This window comes from Triturus cristatus, chromosome 2_1 (assembly GCF_964204655.1).
Source record: "Triturus cristatus chromosome 2_1, aTriCri1.1, whole genome shotgun sequence".
Taxonomy (NCBI): Eukaryota; Metazoa; Chordata; class Amphibia; order Caudata; family Salamandridae; genus Triturus; species Triturus cristatus.
In genome coordinates, this window is record NC_140581.1 from 1,096,431,270 (window position 1) to 1,096,451,274 (window position 20,005).

The 20,005-nt window shown below is 41.1% G+C and overlaps 1 protein-coding gene across 1 annotated transcript in view; it reads left to right on the forward strand.

Annotated features, from left to right (window-relative positions):
• Positions 1 to 20,005, forward strand: part of LOC146866425 (uncharacterized) — a 93,719-nt gene that overhangs the window by 48,586 nt on the left and 25,128 nt on the right. Inside the window, exon 2 of the mRNA XM_085640858.1 lies at positions 8,424 to 8,519. Within this exon, the coding sequence (XP_085496984.1) occupies positions 8,424 to 8,519 (96 nt within the window). The remainder of the gene's footprint in view (positions 1 to 8,423; positions 8,520 to 20,005) is intronic.

The window sequence follows — 20,005 nt, forward strand, 5'->3', positions numbered from 1 at the left end:
TCTGGGCATTAGCTTGCCTCATCTTCACAACGGCCCGCCCAGACCGCCAGAGATGCTTGGTCACACCTTAGAGATACCCATTAGGGACCATCTCTCAGGGTGAGCCAGGACGGGTTCCCCAGCGGTCGAAGCGCGGAGATACTCCTCCGGGAGTCGATTCTAGCGCTATATAAACCCACAAATAAATTAAATTAAATTATATGCAGACACTGGGTGCTGCCAGTGATGGAACTGGACAATGTCACTGAGAAAACTGTAGTAACCTGTATTGTATTTATCTTGTTACTTTCTCCCTAGCTGCCCAGCCAGTGTGAATGTGATGCATGGAATGTTGGTGTGAAGGATATGAATGGAATGTTTGGGTGGTTGGATACTTGAGTGTGACAGTTGGAGTATGGGCTGAGCAGCAGGCAAACTGCTCCTGGTGGAGCTGCATCAAATGAACTCTACATCTTGTAACAGCAATTTAATAAATCTACATAAACTACATCTCGGCTACTGGACTTCATTACTACAAAAACATTTGGGCACAAGCGCCTATGTTTTGCTTTTACAAACCAATTAATGGGGCTGAGCACAGGCACTGTGAACTGTTAAGCAGTGTTCCAGCTTTCAGATTCAAAATATGCCAGCAATCCGGTATGTTTGGGGAGACCAATTAAAAGGTGAATTAACTATATAAATATAAATCATTTGCTCCACTTTTGCCCACTAGCCACTATTCTGGGTCCAATTCACAACGTCATTGTCCCATGTAGATTCGACCCACAAGTGTAAATTGATTGACTATTAAGTGCAAATTTAGAAATTGTATACCCTGCCTATGCCCGTGCTCAACATGCCTGGCTGTCCCCTCTTTGTAGGCAGTTGGGTACAGATAGTCATGTTGCCACACTGCGCATATTAAAAAAGGTCTATCAACCATTATATGCTTGTGCATTGACTAAATATTCAGGGGCTATGTAGCATGGTTAGGCGCAAGGCCTCTTCCCTACATTCGAGAGCAGCTACTAAATATTTAGCATTTTGTACTTTAATATTGATACCGAATGAGGGCGACGGCCTAGGTATGGGTGGAGTGCTTTGTGTTTATTGTATGATCCTTTGGGGGGGCGGGGGTTGGATTTGTTTGGGATGTGACTTTGCAAATTTTTAATGTGTTTATGAAGGACAAGGGTACCCCTTATGCGAACCTGAGGTGATACAATGTAGAAGGGAACAATGGTTCTGGATGGCCTAAGAAGGTCCAGGACAAAGAGAAGCCCTTAAGAGGGCGGATGATTTTGTATAGGTTCAAAGACTCATATGGGAGAATGATACTTAATATAGAGAAAAAGGGACAGGAGAGGTCAATATATGACACTTATTTATTATACATAGGATGAATTCAAGTGCTCACATATTTAGTGACAACAAGCGTGACGTGCAGGTGAGGGTGAACTTTTAAAAGAGAGCATCGCATTGGCAACAATAGAGAACCATTTTTCTTGGTTAAATCAGTACAAAAGGTTCAAGTTGCGTAAGGTCGACGACGTTTCGAACTCAATTATTCGAGTTCATCTTCAGGACAAATGTGAGCATATGAACTTTAGCATATGGGAAGGTAAGTAATGGAGGTGTCGACAATTGAGAATGTTGCACCGGTGGTATCGCCACAGCAGTGAAGGCCTCGAGAAAGAACAATGGCTTGAATACAAAACTTTATCCAACCTGATCAATCTATGAAGGAGGGGTTCCGGTGCCGGGAATTTAATTCATTTCAGGCGGCACACGGTTCATTCAATGGGGGTCTCGCGGGGGGTGGGGTTGGAGCGGGTCCTGGTCGCGTGCAGGTACCTGCACGCGACCAGGACCCGCACCGGAACCCCTCCTTCCTACTTTGCAAATTTTTAAGTCAATTGATTTTAACTATTGATTATATTTTATTGTTAAATGTACTTTTTTTTATCACTCATGTTATTGTATGCTTAGTTTATTCTGGTACAAATGTCTATGGCTTGGAAAGCTGAAATAAAAGAATTTTCACCAAGAGACAAAGCATTTCTGCTTACACAAACACAGAGAGTGTCACATTCTAGTTAATAATACTGATGAAAAAATGATAACAATATTTATACCTTAAGAGTGGATGTGCCATCTTAGCTAGCATGCAAGTGTTCTCCTAGAACACCAATCAAAGGTTGACTGTTTTGGATATAGCATGACTTAGAACTGGATAAATAATTTATGCGACATCTGCAAAATAGCATTTTCTATTGCTATGAATGTGTTTTTCCAGTAGCAACAAATGTGTAGCCCAGTATTTCTTTTGTGATATTTTGTGTTCCAAAATGTGTTTCTCTGAATAATAAATGTGAGGTAGCCCTGAGGATGTATTTTTTTGTAAAAGGTTTTACAAGCCTCTCTCTGACTCTAAAACAGAGCATCAATTCATCGAAAGTTTATTATACATTTTTCTTCATTTTGGGATGTGAACGAGAAACGTGAGAGCCTGAGTGGTTTGTCTTGATTTGTCTGGAACATGCCCCATCGCACTAATCTTCTGTGTGCTTGATTAAGTTCTTTTTCAAAAATTCCTGGCTGATTCGCCTAAATTCTATGTGCGGATCGTCCTACACATGATATCTTCTTTGTTAATTAATTCATTTACCGACCAGTCCTTGGTATCTTATAAATCATTATCTGCTGGATTTATCACCAGAAAAGATGAGATATTGCAGTTCTGTGTTCTGGACGCTCATGTAGCTATCTTTTTGTCCTGATGATGACCATGAATGCCTACAACAGTCAAAACGTCGTTGACGCATTGATGTGGCCGCAATAAATGAAGTACGCATTGTTATGCATTGTGTTGTTCTAGTCTTGTCCTGAACCCTTCTGTTTATGTATAAACCCTTCCCTTTGCCACTTCCTTGATTACATACTGTATTGTCGATGTATTGTTTGTGTACTGTGTTTTGAGCGTCATTGTCTTCTATGTTTTAATAATTTTAATGAAATTTATCATAAACTTTCGATGAATTGATGCTCTGTTGTACATGGGTTCCCTCCATGTATATTTCATATATATAATTTCTCTTAAACAAATTCCTTTTTTCTCTCATCTTTTTCTTCTTTCTTCTTTTTTTTATTAATTTGAATGATTTTGATTTTATTATTTGGCATTGTTTGATATATGTTATGTTATCTTGAACAATTGTTAGGATTACCATATTTGCCCCTGGTTCAGGTTTTCAGGGTAGCCTCTGTTGTCTATAATCATCCATTGTCAAGCGGCAAAAGAAGTTAACAACAATTCTTTCCCAAACATGCTTTGGCAACTCTGACATGTTTAAGATGTGTTGAGTGGTTTTCGATCAAAGGCAGTTACATAGAGGAAAGTCCTTCAATTCTCTTTCCACTCTCTCATCTAGGCGAGGACACCAGTCTCAGTCTTGGAGATCTCTTTTAGTGGCAACGATTCCACAAAGTTCTTCATGTGCCACTTCAATTATCTGTTGTCACAGACTCTCGGGAATAACAATTCTCAAACCCCTTAGGATACTGCCTTCTTGAGTAACGGAGAGTTCATCTTTAACATTTTAAACTTCTGGTATTCGCTGTCACTGGAAAGAGGTAGAGAGTGCTGGTTCCAAGGTTGAAGGTTGGTAATGTCTTTTAGTTTTAAAATTTCACTATCTTAACTTGTTGCAGTGACAATTTATTCTAAAGAAATGGCAGCTGGTGTGCTTGATTTAAAAATTAAGTTTATGTAGGCTTCTTCTGTCTTGACACGGGTACCAGGGCACTGCAGAGGCACTCTTGAGAAAGTAGTCTGCCGGGTTTTGCTCTTTCTCTGGATGGTGCACGATTGTGTTGTTGTATTCTTGTAATCTTAGACCCCAGCATGCAATGCAAGGAAGGATCTTTGGATTGCCAAGGATTGTCAGCAATGCATGATGATCTGTCACAAGGGTGAAAGGCTTTCCATAGAAGAATGCATGGAAATGTTCACAAGTCTAAACCACTGCTAAACTTTCTTTCTCAGGTTGTGAATAAGCATGTTCAGTTTGGGACAAACTTATGCTTGCATCTGTCACGAAATTTCTACAAGCATTTGGGTGTCCACTGGGCTGTTTAAGGATTGCACCTAACCTGACAGGGCTAGCATCAACAACAACCTCGGTATGAAGATCTGGATCAAAGTATGAAATTTCAAAAGTATTCTCAATAGCTTGTTTGATTTTCTTGAAGCTTTGCTCACATTGACGTGGCCTATGAAATGAAACATTCTTTTTTGTCAAGTCTCTTTATGGAGCATTCACCGTAGCAAAGTCTTGTATGTATCTAGAACAGAAATAGCCATGCCAAGGAATGAATGTAACATGAAAACATTGTATGGGGGCCTGGCAATTGATAACACTTGCACTTAAGCTGGATCAGGTGTCATACCCCCATCTGAAAAGATATGGCCAAATAATTTTAGCTTTGTCTTATGAAACTCACATTTCTCAGCATTCAAAGTTGCGTGAGAGCTTTATTGTGCTCCTTCTGTGTAGCTCCGAAAACCAATATGTCATCACTTTAATTGAATACATTCATGACAGGTTGTATGATACATCGAATGATATCTTGAAAAAGCTCTACAGCTGATTACACACTGAAACTCAGTCTTTGATAACAGGACAGACCAATATGTGTAGAAAAGGTTGTAATGCACCTGCAATTCTCCTTACGTTTCTACTGATGTTTTCCTTTATTCAAATCAAGCTGAGAGAAGATCTTCCCACTATTCAATTGTGTTATCATGTCAGCAATGTGCGGACCTGGATTTCGATCTCTTTCAATTGCCTTGTTCGCTTGACGCATGTCAACACAGATGCATACAGCTCCTTCACTGTCCTTTTTTGTGGACTACCCCTTTGGGAGAAACCCATGACATTCGACCAGTGGAACGCTCAATTATATCATGTTTGAGTCATGATTCAAGTTATTTTTCAGCAGTCTCCTGTAAATGAAATGCAATTTGTCTGTGTTTTGAGAAATAGGACGGACAACCTCATTAATGTGTAATTGTACTTTGATAGTCTCGAGTTTTTCTAACCCATGAAACAACAGAAGGAGCTGACTTACTATTTAATGATGAGCATTCATATTATAGTTCATCAGATCATGGATATCAGTAGCTGTGCTGAGTAAACAAACACTTGACGCCGTACCTTGAAATACATGAAAGGGTGCTTGTACTTTTGTTTTCTTGTGTTTCATCATTGCTATAAATAATCCTTGTCTTTTTAATGGAATCAATACTGCCCCTGTATACACTTTACTTTTCGATAGCGTAAGTAGGGTCAAGGGAGATAGTTAGCTGTATTTCTCCTCAAGCATAATGTTTATCGACGCACCACTGTCGACGATAAAAATAATTAAAAAACCATTGACTTTTAGTGTAAGCTTCAGACGACTTTTGAATGACTTTCGTGATTTGTCATGTCGGCTTTTCCTTGGCATATATTTTTCCTCACATGTGGCCAGTCCAACATGCAAACTTTTTTCTGAGATAAACATCAACATTGCACAATGATTTTCTTCACTTTCTCTTGATATTGATACTGAGGACCTTTTGACGATGATTTAGATGACGGTTGACTTTGTTTGGTGTTGATTTGCCTCAGGTGGTGTTGTCGCTTGGCCTTGTGGGCATGCCTCGAACGTTGCTCCTGGACCATTGAGGTGGAAATTTTGTCTTCCCGCCATTACACACCTACTTTTTCCTTCGCCTTGCAAACATTACAAAATGGTTCTCCTTCCCTCAGCCTTTGCAAATCTGTCCAATGGCGGGACATTTACTTTTGTGTTGAAACAAAAATCCACACCTGAAGCATGACTTATTTTACCGTGGAGATATCACTCTTTGCTCTTCTATCTCCAGCCTCCTTGTCAGCAACTTGCCGATCAGCATACTCTTCAGCTCTGGCAGCCATGAGAACTCACTCCAGACTAAGAGTTTCTCTCAGCATTCATTGTCTGAAAGAATCTGACAGGCATTTGTCAATAACTCTCAGGCGTATAGATTCCTCATCTTTAAATTAATTGAACTAACAGTGTTTGATGAGTGTGTCCTATCTTTCAACAAATTTGTTGATGGTTTCACCAACTTTTCTTTGTTCTTCGACTGAAAATGTACCTTTCATAATCTACATTTGGCATTGGATTGAACTTGAGATTCAAGGCTGCTTTGATTTGACAGTATGTAATTTCATCAGCTCGTGGTATTTTCTTTATGACCTCTTTTACACCTTCACCAGCTAGATTCATAAGGTAGTTGATCATTTTCTTGTTATCTGTTTCGTCTAACACATCAATACATTCACCAAATGCCTCTATCTAAGTAGTCCATCTGTCGCAAATATTTTGCTTTTTGGCTCTATTGATTGCTTTCAGGAAGGCGGCAGCATTGTAACCATTTATGACATTGGCTGACACTGAGGGTGGAGTTCTCTCCAGCACTGTCTGCTGTCCACTAGGACCTTTTTTTCATCCAAGCCATCTCTAAGGCCCTGTGCTGTGCTGGTATCTGTGTCATCTTGGACAGTCTGTGGAACCTTGACCTCCCTCTTGGTCTTCATTGGAGCCCTTCACTGTACTGAAGCCCTTTGGAGTTGTTCTGAGCCCCACTCGGCAGTTTGGTGGTGCTCTGCTTTGTTTATGGACGGTTCCCTAAACAAAACCCCGAGCACTTCCTCGGGGACCATTCCACCCAGCTCTGTGGTATAATGACTCTCTTTACTCAGTTCTGGTAAGCAATGACCATTTCTTGTATCTGGTTCATTTTGCTTTTAGGCATCTGTTTGTAATGTCTGATGTCTGACACCTGGTTGATCTGGCTCGCAGGGATTCTGATCACAGCGTTATCTTTTTACGGATTTACAAGCACATTTTTGGACAACGATGTGTAGACTTCTCAGTGAAGCTTTTGTTATTTTCAAATGCTTCACTCTGGCTGGAGTTGCGATTTGACTCCACATATGCCAAATGTCGATTCTGCACTTTGGCATGTGTGGCACACACGAGCAGTTTGCTGGATCACAGGAAAAACTCTGGGAGATTACTGTCAATCTTCAGGTTGCTTATCCCTTATCTTGTTGCCAGTTGTAGCATCCTTCCCAGCCTGGGTACCCACCAAAGCCCACCAATGACTATGCCACAAACAGAGCTTAGGATTACACGTCTTTTTTGTCAGTGTGTAACCGGGAACTCAGCAATATAAACTCGCATTCACTTCACTGCCCTCTAACACCTACATCACAGTTCTTCACAGTCTATCAGGAGTCAAAAGAGTTCTGTCATTGCTAACTCACATGAAACTACACAACTTATGAACTAGAAGCAACAAAATTATCTCAGTGTCAAAAGGAGTAACCCTCCAACCTATCAATATAAAGTACAAATCTGTGATCTGTATATTACAAAATGTGATTTGTAGCAGGCACATTAACTCTCTCTGCTATTTTTGTGACTCAAACCTGGGACTGTACAACACAGAACTGTCCGAATACTGCATTCACCACCAGAGTTATCTTGCAGCTATTCTAGTCCCCTCAAAATTGCTGGGCACACAAACTTCTGCAGTAGGTGGCTTAACCCTGCAAGGTATTTTAAAATGCAGCCCCTTTGTGAACAAATATTAAGCAACAACAGATTTATTGTCAAATTGTGTCTTGTTGCCAATTTCTTTGCACAAGACTTTATTTTAAATAAATGTATAAGATGACTGTCAGACTCTACTTTGCAAGCTCTGCCCCTTATTATGCCACAGCTTGACCCCCAATTTATGAGTCCCCAGAACAATTTGTACTCAATTTCAGCACTGAATTCTAGGCTTGCAGATGTTTAAGGCAACTTTCTACATGAGAATGACTAGGACAGGAAAAGCTCTATTTATTACATTTAATAAGTAGGATTTTGAAATGCTTGGAGTATCAGATAAATTATTATAATTCTTAAAGATCTCAACCTCTTGTCCTAGAGATCCCCTGAAAGTTAGAAAGGTGTTTTGATTATTAGTCATTCACAACTGGCCGATCCGTAAGTTGTTTAGGCTTTTGCGCAATTAAATTATCTGAAGAGGTAGCTTTCTATGCAGAGCTTCAGCAAATATTCATATTCTTGGAGGGGGAGGGCCAAACAGTGGGCCCCTCGTGACATGTTCACATTTCCTGTACTGTGATCTTTCCTTAATGCAATCAAACACTGATGTGGTTGGTTACTTTCACAGGGAAGTAATTTTCTATTGGTAGGACGCATTGCATGATATCTTGGCATATGTATAAATCTTTATTTGATCTGCTTTCAAATTTAAAAGTACATTTGTAAATATGTCAATCTAAATGTGAAAAACAATAAAATTTAACAAATGACTGATGTATTTATTTTTCTATTAGGAGTAAATTCCAATTCCGTTGGTACTGTGGACAGAAAATTAAAAATTACACATGCACAGAATACAAAATTACCAGACACAAATTGTGGTAGTAAAAGTAAGTAATAAAATGTGTGATTTTGCTTACCTATTTCGTACATTTCAGAATGTTTGTGCTCTCAATAAAACTAGGGTTGCCACCTTTTCCAAAGAAAAATACCAGCCATTTGTTTATGATTTAAGATTCTGCAAATACTGGGACATGATACTTATTTAGAACTTTATAGAAAAGAGTCTGTATTCACTGTAAACATGACCTTTCTATCTTTGTTTACTTTAATTTTCAGTGAGCAATCTTAGTACCAAATCTCAGTCAGGTATTCCGCTGCATGATTTTGTTCAAGAAAATATTTTCTTTATGTGTAATGCACGCTCAAAGTAAAGCATCTTTCCCTTGAATCTGCCAAAAATTTGTTTCCCAAATGCTTTTCTCATCAATATTTTCTTTCCAATAATCATATCCTTGGATGACTAGGTTTTGACTGAATTCATTTGAATAAATCAGCCTGTTAGAGGTCATTATAATCTTCTGACTTTATCGTGGATTTTGTGAAAAATAGATGGCCGAACAATGTGACCTGTAAGGTAATGCCTTTAACCCCTTCAGCGCGGCGCGGATTTCCGCGCCACGCTGAAGATTCCGTGCGCGGGCGGGGCCATGACGGAACGGTTCCGTCATAAGCACAGCCCAACCGACGTGCATGACGGAACCGTTCCGTCAAGCGCGTCGAAGGGGTTAAGAAAGAAATTTTGGCAACTATTAGGAATAGGAACTTCACAATGTTCTTATTGTGTATAATTGTATATTTCCCTAGGATAGCTAGTTCTTTCTATGTAATAGTGTGCATCGTAATGATAACAGTACATTTCTTTATAATTGACCAAATTAAGATAAGGATCTTCATTGTTCAAAGTTGCGTATGCCTGTAAATCAGACATTATTTATTTTACAGTCACTGTATCCCAGTCGTCTGAAACAGAACCAGGAATGACAATCTCATTCATTGAAACCTTCAAATCGTATGGTAATTGCAATATCTCAGTAGGTCCCATTATTTAATCGGGAACCTTCTAAGCTATGCTCTCGGGCACAAAATAAGCTCTGATGTTTCAGCTTAGAGATTTTTTCTAGCACTGTGGAATGAAAGATTCGACTGTAGTTCACCAACCACAGGTTGTACAATTGTTGTTTCTTGAACAATGTCTATTCAGTAGCGGTAGAACAGTGATCATTGTTGCTAGCCCTTTGATGTGTAAAAACACTACGTGAGTTGTCCAAACATAGGACCAATGTGGAATTAAGTATCTGTCATGGAACTAATAGGCAAGAAGCAGTTTATGGCATAGTGGGTCTTTTGAGCCTGATGAAAAATCCTTTGTACAAAGTTCAATGTCATTCTCATAAATAGTTGATTCTCAAAAAAACAAAATTTAGATTGATGTAGATTCGGGTGGTACTTCATGGTAAATTGTGGAGTTGCGTGAAACATCTGCAACTGTAGTGATGGCAGAATCAGATTCATCAATGAAGTTCATTGCTCTGTGTATTATTGGAGAAGCAGTATGCTCAAATATCCCCGGCTGGGAACTCAAGCTAGTGATGTTGCTTCTCTCATTAAGGAGCATTATTTTCAGAGTAGGGTGCAGCTAGAGGTTCTACTCTGAATCCTTCTTGGTGTCTGAGATGGTCTGCTGTTTGAGAACTGACTACATAGTGCTTTTTCATGTGGTTGTTGGAAACCTGTCTGTTTTTCCTTCAACCACCAAAAAGGAGGCAGAATGTCAGTTATTTGAACTTGTACCCCAAGGACTTTAACAGGTGGTCTAAAAAATGGTTCAAAAGCTTTTTGTCATGGATCTTTTCATGAACTAGATCCCCTACTTTATGGATGCATTTGTCAGCAATGGTTACAGTCTTCTCTTCACTGGTGGCGGCTTCAGAATGTTTCACATTAGACAGCTTGTCTCTAACAGATTGGATACCCTTTAAGACAATCAAACGTTTTTTCAGGTCAAGCTTTTCTTCATCCACCACTTTCCCAAGATTATCTAGGCAAGGCACATACATAGGAACTCTGAAGACAACCTCAAATGGAATATCTCCCCCAAAACTCAGGGAGAACTGCCAATGAGGGTGTGCCATGTTTGCAGCTGAAAGTGCATGCAGATATGCTTCCCCAGGTGTTACATTCCTCTTTGGATGGCACCATCCCTAGAGGGCGGCACATAGTAAATATTCTATGTTTGTCTTGAGGTGTAGTGTGTGGATAGACCACTTTTAACTTGTTCGTATAGCGATAAACCCAGAATGCAATCTCCACACTACGCGGCCGCCTTCCCCCTGATAGCAGTAATAGTTTGTTGACTAATGGCGTGTAGCTGTGCCTGAACTGCTGATCCTGCTGCAAAAGTAAGTCTAGAGTTCCTGGTACAAATTATATACAAGGCTCCTGTATAAGGCAAAAATGTAATTTAAAACCCCTACCACCTCAGCGAGTGTGAGGAACTGGTGTGTAACCACACAAAACTGGCCACACAACCCCTTCATTTCTTAGGGGTCCTAGGTGGAAATTCCTGTACGTGTATGGTAACTCACCAGCAAACCAGTTCTGCTGGTAAGTCAAAGGGATCAGTCGCGGCTGGCATGTCTCGCAGGTGGGGGGGTGGTAGGGAAGTCGCACAGGGGAGTCAAGCGGGGGGTGTTAATTTGATAAATAATAAAAATATTTAAACCTAACTTTTCGCCAGCTGGGTCCCGCGTTTTATCTTCAAGAAGCAGGCAGCCTTTCTACCCTCCCCTAGGCTAATCACAATGCTCCTTTGGAGCGCTGTGATTGGTCGGGATGCCGCCCAGGAAGGGGCTTACGGGGAGGCCATGTTCTCCGTGTAGGCTGCATTGCAGCCTGCATGGAGAACTATAGAGTGTACATGACTGGTTTGGGTGGCCCCAGAGGGCCGACCAAACAGTCAGCACCCTCAGCAGTGGGCAAACCACTCCTCCCCTGCCCTAGAGCAGAGCCGTCCACCCGCCCACCCCCACCTAGCCCTTCTGCTTTCTCGCAGTGCGAGAAGCAGAAACATAAAATGGTAGTTATTACCATTTTACGTTTCTGCTTCTCGTGCTGCAAGAAAGCAGTGGGGCAACACTCCTTCACCTTTGTGGAGGAGCCGCCGATGTAAGGGATTTTCAAATCTTGGAAAGTCCTATATTTTGCAGCCGGTGATAAAGCCTGAAACTGGATGGAGGCAGCATCTGTAGCCTCAAATTTCACCCATCAGTAAAATGTCTCAAAGGCATACTCGGTGTGAGCAGCTACTACAAAAGTAACCTCTCCCCCTGCATCGGAGAACCTCAGTGCTTGAGATGCTGAGTAACTGCTTCCCTGTAATTGACTTCTATCACATTAGGAGCCACCATGAAGATGAACAGATTCAAGTGAAATGGATTCAAAGAATTAGAAAACCCACAGAATGTGGATTAAGATTTTAAGATTCAAGCTTGACAAACCCATGGCAATACATACTCCATTATTCCCCGTAGAAGGTAGCCATGATTAATACGGATGTCTCCGTAATGATGTAATAATGGTTCAAGTGTGTGTGTGTGTATATCAAAAAGAAACAATTTAAGGGTTCCCAATATATCCAGGCCTAGCGTTATTAGCTAATCTTGCATTAACTGTGTTTCTCATTCAGCTCTACAAGGTTTGTTTTCACACCCATGGGTGACACGAGTGAACTTAGTTCAATGCACCAAAGTATGAAGGTGAAAGCCTTGTTTTTGTAGCCCTGCAGAACACCATACATTGCATAGTTGAAGCGGCGCCAATGTTTTTGGGTTACAACAGTCCCAAAACAGGGATCCAAGAACACTGATACCAACACCACCAACCTCCTCGAAATCATGAGCGACATCGGCTTCACTCAACTGGCCACCAACCGCACTCACATCGCTGGACGCACACTCAACCCCATCTTCAAGGCCAGTGACAGAATGAAGCACAGCCATGTCACCAAACTCACCTGGACTGACCCACCATCATCCACGTCACCATCTCAGAATCCCCGGCAAAGACCCCCCAGCCATCCAGCACTTCACACCACAGCTGCAACAATGTCTCAGAGAGCCAATTGACCGACTCCCTCAACAACTTCTGCCCTCACAACTCAACCAACCTAAAATAGGCAGTCAAGAACTTCACCATCTGAATCACAGACTGTGCCAACAGAGTCGCCCCCAACAAACCCACCAAGCCCCAGAGGACCCCCAAGCAAACCAGCTGGTACCCAACTAAGAACCATGGAGTGCACTGTAGTGTAGTTCCTATTTCCCTTATAGACTCTGCGCATTGGAATAATATACACTATAGTTGTGGCATAGGGCTGAGGTCAGTATGCCTTTACTGAGTACATTAAACTTAATTACTTTGTGTGCCAGCTAACTCAGAGGCCACTAGAAACTCCTTGAATAAACAAGAAGGGAGTAGATTCTGGCAACCGCATAAGCATGACAACTTTGTTTCCCTTAGAATCGGAACAGTCTCAGAATCGTGAAAACAATAGATAACAGTTTCACTCAGTCAATCATGCATGCTTAGTTTCTTCAGAGTTACACAGAAATAGATAGACAGTCGTTTCAATAAAAGGATTTATTGAACAGTCTTGTTTCTCGTGTAAGAGATATGAGCTGTTACAATCGCAAGACAGTATACGAGGTATAATACGTACAGCGTAAGCAGTAAGAAGAAAAAATACTGCAACAGCATTGTCTTCCAGCTATGACACATATTCATATACACATACATAAATAACAAAGGCTAAAGAGTGGATACTCGTTTGCTACTTCTAAATCGTTCTACCCCAGTGTATCTAACCTAATTGTAGTACAAGGTAAGAAGTAGGTGCTGTATTCTATAGTATGGCATGCTATAGTTTTGCATATGCCAAGTTTGTATGCCAAGAGTCCCTCTAGGTTCTAATCAGCTCCATACCTTAGAATGAGAGAGGTGGGAATCTCTTTCGGGGTCTCAAACTCTAACACCCCGCGAAGGGAGTCAGAACACTGGAAGCTGGATTCTCTGCGCGCAGGGATGACAGCGTCTGGTCAGTGCGTCAGGCGAGGACTCGAATTCTTCCGAACTTGCCGTGGCGAGCCGTATCGAGCTGTGCAGTTGAGCCATGGTTTGACATGATAAGGGAAGGTATATTTATACCTGGAAGGTACTTAGGAATGTTAGCATTGACGTAAAGTCGGGCAGAGGAAGACGTCACGAATGAACCCCTAAGGAATAGTAGTTCATGCATAATAGATGAGTTCTTGGAGAAATCAATAATCCTAGCTAGGGAATGTCCCAAAGGCTTAAGGGTCTGGTTTCTAAGAACTTGTGACGTTGGGATGGACGGATGTAGGTGACCATGCCTGTATTTGGATAGCATGGCTAATGCCTAAATAAGGACTGGGATTCTATGCCTAAATAAGGGCACTGCGAATTGTGCCTATATAAGGACATGATTTAGGAAAACCTGTGTACGGACATCTAAATCGAAACACAACAGCACCTGCAAACAACTTGAAAGGAAATGGTGCACCAGCACGGAGCCCATGGGCTGAACAATATTCAAAGAAGCCCTCAACAAATACCACCAACTCCTGAAAAAGATAACAAAAAGGACCCTGGTTGAGCATCAAAACAAAAGCCAACCACACCAAGGAACTCTTCAACATCGTCAGAGAGTTCTCCAGCCCCTTAACTACCGAAATCACCATTACTCCTTCACAGGAACTCTGCGACTCCCTGGCGGATGTCTTCCATGACAAGATCTCCCCCATCTACAGAAACTTCAAACCCCAATCCACCAAAATCCTCAGCCATTTCCCTCCCACAAATGAGGAACACAACAACCTGCTCAACACATGGGACCAGCTCACCACGCAAGACACCACATCCATCATGAACTCTGTCCAACCAAGAGCACCCATGGACCCCTGCCCCACCACATCTTCAACCTCGGAATTAAGATGATCAGCAGTGAGCTCAACACCATCTTCAGTGCATCTATTATTACAACCACCTTCCCCGAAGAAGAGAAACACACAGATGTCATGCCCCTACTCAAGAAACCAGCTGCTGATGCTAGAGCAGAGTTTTCTGTTTGAAAATTCATTGGTTTTTGAAGCTCTGGCTTGTCTATTTGTCATATTAATTATTAATTGTTCATTATTAATCATTTGTGTTGTGTAAGTGTTTTATACTGATCAACCTGTATGTTTTAACACGAGAGAATTACACGTGGGAAGGCATATGTGTGCTTATTAACAATAACGTGCATGTTTTCGTGTTTAAACGTTGCTGAGTGCTGTTTATTTTTAAAGCACGAAACGCTTTCGAATTAATGCTTTTCTATGTTGCAAAGGCTAGATAATTACATACACATAAGGGTATTAGTGGGGTTAACACTGTTTAATCACTATGCTGTGGTAACGTTGTTTTTGTCTCTTTTAAATTAAGATGGTCTATTGTGGCCTATTGAGGCCTAGTAAAAGATGGTCGGCATCTAAAGCCTGGTGTCGAGTGAATGGTTGAAATGAAAAGGCCTTGCTGAAAATGGATGAGAGTCATCTGTCCACAGTCCTTGCCTGGTTAAAACTTTCCGTGAGGACAGCAGCAGTTCTGGGCTTGTCTCCAAATGCTCTGGGACAACAGCCTTGGTAGCCTTGGAAAACAAAGGAGCTTTAAAGAAAGACTCTGAGTTCTGAGCTCATCGGAGGAAACGTGTGGAAGTTAATAAGATACTTTTGAAATGATTAGTTCCTGTTCTGTCTTTTTATTTTTGTGATTTTTCTGAGCGGAGATTTTTCCAAATGTAACGAAACTACATCCTTTCCTTCTCGCTTTTGCTCAGAGACTCAGCGGATGAGATGAACATTTTTGTATCTTTCCTTTGTTTGAATCCCTATAAAAATTGTTAGCCTAGAGAGGGTCTTTGCCACTTGCCATTTGCCTTTCCTTCCCGAATCTGCGTTGGTGAGGATCGTTGCTGAGAGGACTGCGTCTTGAGAGACTTTACCGAGAGACTTGTCCTGACCCGTTCTGACATTTAGCTAGAATAGGTAACTATGAGAAAAATGATTTATTCTGATTTATTTTCTTTGACTAATTTTAGATAAAGTACCATACTTTTGAATACGGTGTTGGTTATTATTTCTTGTCAATTATTGAATACTATGTTTTGATTATTATGGTATAGATTGTTTAGATTATGTTTCAGGGCAGTTACAATAACCAGGTCTTATCGACCTCGATATAGATGCAGGGTGTTTAGGAGTTTTCTTTCCACAGGTTCAGTGCTGGTAGAGTATTTGAGCGTATGTTAGTGAAATGGGCCCTAGTGTGTGATGAGTGTATGTGCGTGTAACTGTGAAATTACTCTATCCGTGGAAGTAAGGATAATATATTCACCCTGATCTCTACCAATTTCCTGGTAGCAGAGGATGGTTATTGATGATTGTCTTGATCTGATAAGATTGCTTGTACATTAGCTTATTGATTATTGATTATTGATTGATGTTGGTATATGTACTAATACTATATGTTGGCGTCGTCATGTTGAGTTATATGTAGTGCTTCTGGAATTTGGGAGCTAGTAGCAGTTCCGTAGTAGGGCAGAGGGAAGTATATATGCTGCTCTCGGGAAAGACGGGATTGTAAGGAAAAAAAACGTGTGACAATTGAAGTTGCGCGTCACATTGTCTGGGTTCGGAAATAGTGACATTGTCGTATGTTACTGTTAGATATTTCTGGTATATAAGGAGTGCGTATGGTAGCGAAGGTTATCTGTGAAACTTTGGTCTTAAGTCCCAGGGATCCGTAAGGTTCGCCGTTAAAGCTTATCGCGGGAGGAGTAATAGGTATTCTCTGAGCTTGTTTGAGGAACTGGGCAGAGGTAAGCTGCTTGGTTTTGGTTAATGTGTGCTATAATTCTGTAGTGGGACAGATTGTTCGCTGTTCTCGGGAAGCAGGATTCTGTGTGCATGTACTATATTTTCTTGTATGAATGTGCGTGAATGCTTATACATTTAATTGATTGTAAGACTCTTTGGACAAGTCCTAGAGGAAACAGTTAAGGGATGTATGAAAGTTGTTGACTCTTGAGAAATAGATTTTCTTTACTATTCTGTGGTTAGCGAAGCAGACAATGGAGATGTTTTTATGTTGTAACTAATAGATTTTGTAGAAATTTTGACACGAAGTCTACTGAGAGATTTTGTAAAGGAGGGGTAGACGAGTGACAGGAGACAGGAGACAGGCGACTGCAGCGACTGCTGACGTCATACAGACCGCGCTCTGATTGGATAGTGGATCAGAATAGAGTTTGCGCTGGGATTGGTGCGTTGGTGTGAGCCGCGCAAGGATTGGAAGAGCTATTCTAGTGACGTAGACGCTCCAGGATTGGTGCGTTAGTGTGAGTCGCGCTGTTATTGGTTGACAATTCGTATTGTATATTTATAATACGGAAGGGATTAGAAAGTTTTGGTAAACGCTAAAATGTATTACCAAGAAGAGAAAAGAAGAAAACGTTCTTTGGAAAAATTAAAAAATGGTTTGATAAGGATAAAAATGTTAAGACGAGAGAGGGTGAATTATTGCCTCCAGCGAAAACACCTGCATCCTTCATGGCTGCGAAATATGGGTATCATACCTGTATATGGTTGGAGAATTGGGTTAGGTATACCAAAGAGGATGGTGTTCTAGCATTTCCAGAACATGGTTCATTTAATCTGGCCGTGTTGAGAAATTTACGGGAGAAGATGTTATGTCTTGACCCAAAACCAAGGCCGACACAGTTTGAGGCTTTAGTGGAATGGGAAGAGGAAGTTCATGAGCGAGAAAAGCAGAGGTCTGGAGGACATTACAGGTATATGTTTGGGAGGAGACATGATCGTGAAACTCATCATGATCGAATGAAAAGATGGCAAGATGCTAGTATGACAGAGGGATTATATCCGATGAGAACAGTTGAAGGGGGAGCAGAAAGGGTTCCTGAGTCAGAAATGAGAAGATATGGAGTTAATGAATATGAGGATGAGGTCTTGAATGACATGATTTACAAGAGACCACCTCCATATAGACCAGAATCAGACGAGAGTACACCAATTGTTTCTCCGATAAGAGATATAATGAGTAACATTGAAAATGTGACACCTGAGTTAAGAAGTGGTAATCCTTTCAGGGAGAGAGAGAATCAAGGTGGTGACGGAAATACAAGAGAACTAGCCAGAACTACAACAGAGCTGACTGAAAAGATTAGGGAATTAACAAAGAATCTGGAAGCTGTTACGGTACCTGTAACTATAGGTCCGGTTATGCCTGTGTTTGATAAGCAGAGGACAGGTGAAAATGGTTTGGTGATTCCATATGTTGGGAATAAGTTAACAAGTTCAGCTGGTCCCTCAGGAGATTCAGGAAGAAGGACAGAAAATAGTGATTTGAGACAATCCAGACATGACACATGTAGTGAAGGACTGGATGCTAGTGAAGCTAGTTGTTCAGGGATGCCGATTTTAGAGGCACAAAAGAAAGTGGTTCCAGTGAGAAAAACTACAGAAATCACAGCTGAAGATTTGAATGAATGGATGAAGGTTCTTCAGAAAAAGGATAAAGATACACAGGTGGTTGATGTGGCTAGGTTACGTGTGGAATTAGAAGAGCTTGTAGTAGGGACAGTTCCAACAGAGATTCTTAAAAATCGTCCTGAAGATGAGTTGTTATTCATGTGCAAGAATATTACCTGGAGAGCGAGAAATACACATGACAGGTTAAGAGCAATAGCGAATGATCAGGGAGTTGACATTGACAAAGTGAAGGCTTTGCAGAAAACTTATAGGATGGACTTCACGGACAAGGACATAGAGAATATGAATGGTACTGGTAGAACAGGACAGATTAGGGAAATGGTCGCATTATTGCGAAGATGGGGAGACGTAGAAAAGTGGAAGGATAGGTGGTACAAGAAAAGAGAAGAATCTGGAGATAAGACTTATTCAGCATTTCCAGTGAGAGAAAAAGAGAAACCAGTGGATAATTATCCTATGAGAGAAATACCTGGAGGAGGATATGTACATGTTCCTTGGACCAGACAGGATATTTTATCATTTACGAATGATTTCCCTCGATTAAGAGAAAAGCCCGTCGAGTGGTATAGGCAGGTAGATAGGTTTGTGAAATTGTCAAAAGTGCTGTGGGTTGACCTGAATAGTCTGTTTGATATAATTGTTCCAGCAGACTTGTGGACTGAGTGTAAAATAGTTGTGAGTTGGCCTACTGAGGAATATCCAAGAGATCCAAGAACAGGAGCACCAGATCCAGAAGTAATGAGAAAGTATGATCAGGTGATGGTTTACCTGAAGAGTAAGGTACCTGCAAAAGAGACAGACTGGGTTAAAATAGATCGAACACAACAGGAAGCAAAGGAATCAGTTCATGCTTTTTACGAGAGGCTGATACTGGCATTTAAACAATTCAGTGGAGATGAGCACATGGGTGACAAAGATTTGAGTCATTTTGTATACAGATTTGTATATGGCCTGAGACCTGAGATTAGTGAGAGAATTCGTGAGCACACAGTGGATTGGCAGAGTAAGAAAATAGATGAGATTCTGAGACATGCAAAATACTTCAGTGATGAAATTGAAGCAAAACAAAGAAAGCTGAAAGAGAAAGCAATGTGGGCACAAGTGAAGGTTGCGGAAAGACAGGAAGCACAGTTGGTGGAACAAGCGAATAATACAGGAAATAATGCAGGGAATAGACCTAGATATGCAGGAAAAGGAAAGGGGAATCTTGAAGAAGCAAAGAAGAAGTTCCCATGTCACAACTGTGGCCAACTGGGACATTGGAGGTCTGAATGCACTAATCCACCATTAGTGAATAACGAGGGTAAACCCTTAAATCAACAGGTGCAGAACGAAGGAAATAATCAACAGCAGCAACAACTGAAAGTTGTGAGACAGCAGAGTCAAGAGCCAAAACCGCCCTTGCCGCAGAATAGAGGGTCACAAAAGTATAATCAGGATTCAGGATTCTACAATGATGAACAGGTAAACAAACCAAGGCGTTCTAACCAGGTACAACAGTACTTGTTAAAGAATGAAGGGAGTGAGTCTGAGGGTGATTATTGACGGTGCCGAAGAGAGGAGGAAGAGTGCATACTTGGTGCAACTCTAGAAATAGACCAGGCAGGACCATTTGTAGATGGGAAAATAAATGAGGAAAGTGTTACTTTTTTAGTAGACACAGGTGCGACAAGATCAACTGTCAGGTCAACAGATATTAGAAATCTTCCTCTCTCGGATGAAGCAATCCAAGTAGTTGGTGTAGCCAATACACAAATCAGGACACGTCTTACTGAACCAGTAAGGGTGCAGATAGGGAAATTTTCAGACATGCACAGGTTTATTGTTTGTGACACTAGTCCAGTGAACCTGTTAGGTAGGGACCTATTGTGCAAGATGAATTGTACAATTTTTTGTACACCGGATGGAAT